Below are 5,573 nucleotides of genomic sequence, written 5' to 3' on the forward strand. Positions count from 1 at the left end.
GGTCAACTCTAAAATACATTGAGTAAACACATACCAAATATCTTTATCTTCTAAGAAGAACATCAAAAACAAGAGGCGTACATCATAAGCGAGCGCAGGGCACGACCGCTAGTGCTGTCGATTTCATGTAGGCCTATAGCATGTAAATTTCTTGTAGCGTGTAGAATACAATCTCAAAGTATAGTGATGATGAGCGCCTATTGATTTTAGGGTAATGATAATGATTGATTGATATTTTGCATGCGTTCACTCGACGTAGGTCTAGTTTAAAGTTAACCTGTGAAAAACGTTTTCAATACTTTATGTCGTTTGTGTTCTGGAGCCTGTACATGCTACTGGGTCGACAGCGCATAAAATTATTTTGAAGCGGTCATCCCCTTCGTTCGCTTGTACGCCTCTCATTTATGATGTAGTGATTAGATTCTAAAGATATTTGGTATGTGTTTACTAGATGTATTTTAGAGTTGACCTGTGAAAAACATTTTCATTTATCTTAAACCGTTTGTGATCTGGAGCCTGTATATTCTACAAGCGTCGTTAGCGCAAAAAATCATTTTAAAGCGGTCATGTCCTTCGTTTACTTATGATATACGCCTCTCATTTATGATGTGGTGGTTAGATTCTTATGATATTTTTTATGCGTTTACTAGATGTATTTTAGAGTTGACCTGTGAAAACCGTTTTCATTTATCTTAATCCGTTTGTGATCTGGAGCCTGTATATGCTACAAAGGTCGTCAGCGCGAAAAATCATTTTAAAGCGGTCATGCCCTTCGTTCGCTTATGATGTACGCCTCTCATTTATCATGTGGTGGTTAGATTCTAAAGATATTTTTTATGCGTTTACTAGATGTAGTTTAGAGCTGACCTTTGAAAACCGTTTTCATTTATCTTAATCCGTTTGTGATCTGGAGCCTGTATATGCTACAAAGGTCGTCAGCGCGAAAAATCATTTTAAAGCGGTCATGCCCTTCGTTCGCTTATGATGTACGCCTCTCATTTATCATGTGGTGGTTAGATTCTAAAGATATTTTTTACGCGTTTACTAGATGTAGTTTAGAGCTGACCTGTGAAAACCGTTTTTGTTTACATCAAGGCCTTTGTGATTTTAAACCAGTTAATACTAGTACTTAAAATGATGAAATAACAAATGCACAGTTAAGGGCAACATTTTATTAATGAAAAAATGAACCCAATTTCCACACAATAACATACTCATATTGGGTGCCACAGTTATATGAAAGAAGAAATAAATGTGAAGAGGATAAATAATTAGAAGATTGATTTATCAAGCAAAAACCTGCATTTACAATGAGTACACTAAAAAGGGGTCATCAAGTGAACAGACTGAGAAACAAAAAAGGTGAAACAACATTCAGCTGAAAATGCAATGTGTTGCGAGTTACTGAAATAAAATTAAACCAGCTACCATGTGAAAGATGAGGTTGTATCAAACAAGCTATCATAGAGATTACTGGTTGAAAATAAAGGTTTTTCATTCCTGTCTGATGAATCACTTTTACTGAAAGAGTCTACATCAAAGTGAAAATGTATAAATATTTACCCAAGAGATGCTTTTTTAACGACGCCATGATTATGTCATGTAGGTAAGACAGCGTTAATACCAACAAATGTTTAAACACATCTAACCAACACAACAAGTTTGCCTTAATTTGGGTACGAGATTAAAATAACACCAACAAATCATTGAACACATCTAACATAACAAGTTTGCTTTAAATTGGGCACAAGAATTGTTAAATAAACCTGCCTTCGGGTAGTACAGCGGCAAAAAAAACACATATTTCGATTCATGTAAAACTGAAGTGTGTGGTGAATATCTTAAAATAAAATGTTCCCCTGCAAGTGAGGCAAGAAGCATTTTGTATCCATCAATGATTTAGCTGACACTTCAGTGAGCTCATTTCACCCACACCATTCTTCCACAATCAATTACTTTCTTCCATGTTGTCCAAGGCAATCTTGAATTACCTTTGGAATGATTCTGCTGCTATTTTCTGCTTCTATTCAGTTTTCCAGATGTTGAACTGCAACAAAAAATAAAAGAAAAAGTGTAGGCAACATTTAATTTGACAAGTAGGAGTTTACACAAAAATGCTTGAGTTAGGCCAGTAGAAATGAAAGCCAATGTTTTACAAAACCAGGATCACACTAGAGATGAGCTACCATATTTTTAAACATGCCTAAAAAAATAACAAATTACCATCTGCTAAAATAATAGAAACAGTTGAGAATGACAAGCATATCATGACAATTGACAACCACTTACCATGTATCATTGCTTTTCAAATCCAATGTCCCAATTCCTTCATTTGATAGTGTGCTAGGCCTTAGTTTGCTTCATTAAGCACTAGAAATGCTTCCCCCACCCTGAACTGTCACTTTTCACTACTCCATTTGTTATCAAAACATGGATGCCTATTAGATACAACAACCTTGGCCCATTTTGTATTTTACAGTTTACAATCGAGGAGAATCTGGTACTGCTGCTATTTCACTGCTTAAAATGCGTTTGCTTTTGTCATAACAGTTCACATTTAACTGCCAATTTCATGTAAAACTCATTTCACCTGCGATTATTTCCACAGAAAATATAATATTTTTCAATAAAAAATAAATTTAATGCTTCACTACCATTGCCGATAAAATCGGGCTGTGTTATAACACATGTTCTAAAATTATAACACCGCCCGATAAGAAACGGGGATTTTTTCATAACACAAGCGCTTCTAATCGAGCACTTGTTGACGAATCGGGTGGTACAACTTGTGTTGCAATCTATTGCATTGTGTGACGTAATAATCAACTGCTAGTTTTGTGTGCTAACGCAACGTGGTTTAGTTCTTTTCGTTTCTGACTTTCGTAAAGCACGGTGCTGCGTCGGTTACGTAGAATAAAAGACGAAATGTCGTGTTGACGATTATTGGGGAGTCACTTTGTACGTGTGTTTAACGACTCCTAAATAAGTATTACTGTAATAAATGTGAATTTAACTGCAATTACCTAATATGTCATTTCGATTTTTAATAGTTGTACTGTACATGTAGTTTGCTTTAGTCGAGTTGCTTAAGCCTTAAGTCACGTGAAGCGTGATTTTTCTACACTGTCGCTCTACATAGCTTGGTAATCATTGTATGTGACGTTTTATTGGCATATTGTTGTCTCATGTTTTTATTGTGTATTTAGGTGAGTGACAGTAATTTGTGGGTTTGCCCATGTTACATGTTTTCTTCCGGTTTCCACGTTAGTTGGTGAGCTTTGAGTTACATTCCTACAGTTAAAGCGCAGTGTCAATGCCTATCGTCTCCTTTGTTCTGAATTCCATGTGTTCTTTGAGGAATGTTTGCAAAGCACCCTATGAATGTGGACAGCTTTTGGGGGGGACTTTAGGGAGCTCGTTAAAATTCTTTCCTTGTGTGGTGTGACATTCTGCGCTTGTAACGGGGGCGCGTTCACGAGACGTTACACAATAGATGTAGAAAGGCGTTTATTTGAGGTACAACAAAATAGAATAACACAATGTACGAATACGCCACATAAGATGAGTGTGAAAGAAAGAAGGCATTTTGTCCGGTTCGCTGTATGTATGGAAGAACACGAAAATCGTAGTAAGAGAGGCCGCGCTACAATGCAGTATTAGCAGTTGGAGCAAGATTTAATCACTAAACAATTGTTGGTGGGTTTTTCTTGAAAACAGATGTGTCAATAGTTGGAAAAACATTATTGATAAATAATAAAAAAGAGCGAAAAACGTTAACAAATTACATCACACTTCAGAACATAACAGGCGACACCACTCTTTGCGGTAAGCAAGAAAGTTTCCGCGTTTTTTTGATACATGACATTTGGATACACGCACTAAATTAAGGAAGCGTACAAATCTAGATATCGTCAGTTTATTTTCACTATATTTACATTGGTAAATGACATATCTGGCACATAACAACATACAGTTCACCAATTTGTCGCCGGATTCACCTTTGTGGACACCAAAAAGTAAATTCACGGGGTGTAACGTCAGTGGGACTCGGGTTCTAGCACTAATCCATGAACAGACGTTTTCCCAATACAGTCTAGTTACATGACAAGAATAAAAAACATGGTATACGTTTTCTGTAGTATCTTCACAGAATGTGCACAAGTCGGAGTCTATTTTCCCAAAAGGAGTGCACTATTTGGTTGCACACGATCAGGGGCGTATCCAGAAATTTTTAAAGGGGGGGGGGTCCAACAATTTTTTGGGGGGAAATCCCTAATGACGTCATTATGACGTCACACGTCGTTCAAAACGACGCGTTATGCGGCAAAGCACTTTTTCCAAAATTGGCGGTTTCTCTTCCCATCTAATTGACAGGAAGAAGCTTTGTAGTTTTCTGATTTTGCCGTTGCTATCTAGCTTACTCAGCCAAACTGCAGCTGCAAAATAAGCGTGACTGTCAATCAAAATCGTTGCTTAAAAAAAAACGAATCCAATTTCTAAAGAACTAAATCTCTTGCTGAAGAGGTAATCCTACTGTTAAGTTGCGCAAAGTCACGAATGCACTAAAGGTGGTAACTAAATTCTTATATAGAAAAAAAACTAAATTCTTATCTAAATTCTTATATAGCTTGGGATAGTTTTTTTCTCTACATCTTCAGCATTCGTAGTTGCGATGCGCATTCCAGTTACCAGCCCTTCTTTACCTTATCTATGTGTAGTTTTTTAACACTTAGCCGTATTTATCAGAAAGTACTTTAGCTAGAATTTCATTTGGAAACGGCACCGGCACCCATCCAATAGCAAAATTAATCCATAGTTTAGCTTGTTTAACTTTACCTGATAGCTTTGCATAAAGTTCAAGAACATTTTGTCGGCTTGTGCAAGTAACATCGATGCTGTTCCCTCGCATCTCAGCTATGACAATAACTTTTTTTATTGGGAAATCCCAATTTTTCAGGATCTTTATTGCCTCATTACGCTTGCATTGATTTCCAGTCTTGAAGTTGAGACAGCTTGGTCGTTTAAATCCTACCGCTGTTTTTTTTAGCGCCTGCACGTAACTTGGTTTGTCTGCCATATTTTTGCTCCGCACTCCACGAGCGCAACACGTAAAAATGATAAACTTTTTTTCACGAAGTTCAAACCCACGACACTCTCTAGGGCGAATCCCGACCACGTTTTTTATGTCTGTATATGGGTCAGGCGCACCAGACCATTCGGCTTTCACATACAATGAGAATGGCTGACGACAGCGTCACCCAGCGCCAGTCTAAAGTAAACCAAAAGAGGGGAAAAACACGTGCAATATGTAAACAGCAATCATCGTGAATAGGTAACTTGTTGTAAGCGGAAACATGCCAAAAAACTCTTCTGCTAGATTTCGGCGTTACGATTAACGAGTTAATTTTACACAAGGAGCGATAATTTAGTTTAATTTATATCGAAGTGTCATTTTAAGCAGAAAGGTCATATCTTCCGCTGACTGTGAAATTGATCGGAACATTTTTTGCTTTGTTAAAAACGTGCCGATTTCCAAGCTTGTGGACAACTTTGACTGCAGTTTCAGAACCAGT

General features: G+C 37.2%; 1 protein-coding gene and 1 long non-coding RNA gene across 2 annotated transcripts; both read right to left on the reverse strand.

Moving 5' to 3' along the window:
• Positions 1-1,152: 1,152 nt before the first annotated feature.
• On the reverse strand, positions 1,153-2,777 carry LOC145220147 (uncharacterized). The gene is made up of 2 exons (XR_013858008.1): positions 2,290-2,777; positions 1,153-2,047 (listed from the first exon to the last, which is right to left on the reverse strand). It is a non-coding gene; the product is annotated as an uncharacterized LOC145220147 (long non-coding RNA).
• Positions 2,778-3,489: 712 nt separating this feature from the next.
• On the reverse strand, positions 3,490-5,456 carry LOC145217860 (uncharacterized). The gene is made up of 2 exons (XM_080085217.1): positions 4,837-5,456; positions 3,490-4,436 (listed from the first exon to the last, which is right to left on the reverse strand). The coding sequence occupies exons 1-2, from the start codon at positions 5,075-5,077 to the stop codon at positions 4,285-4,287; spliced, it is 393 nt and encodes a 130-aa protein (XP_079941343.1). The 5' UTR covers positions 5,078-5,456; the 3' UTR covers positions 3,490-4,284.
• Between the last annotated feature and the right edge of the window lie 117 nt (positions 5,457-5,573).

The sequence above is a fragment of the Phallusia mammillata genome, chromosome 3 (genome assembly GCF_965637545.1).
Source record: "Phallusia mammillata chromosome 3, kaPhaMamm4.hap1.1, whole genome shotgun sequence".
Taxonomy (NCBI): domain Eukaryota; kingdom Metazoa; phylum Chordata; class Ascidiacea; order Phlebobranchia; family Ascidiidae; genus Phallusia; species Phallusia mammillata.

What these genes read in the sequence shown, in the direction of transcription:
- LOC145217860 (XM_080085217.1), bottom strand. Translation starts at nt 5,077, where the DNA reads ATGGCAGACAAACCAAGTTACGTGCAGGCGCTAAAAAAAACAGCGGTA. An exon ending in ACTTTATGCAAAGCTATCAG is followed by an intron (nt 4,437 to 4,836) that starts GTAAAGTTAAAC and finishes CTTATTTTGCAG; the next exon opens with CTGCAGTTTGGCTGAGTAAG.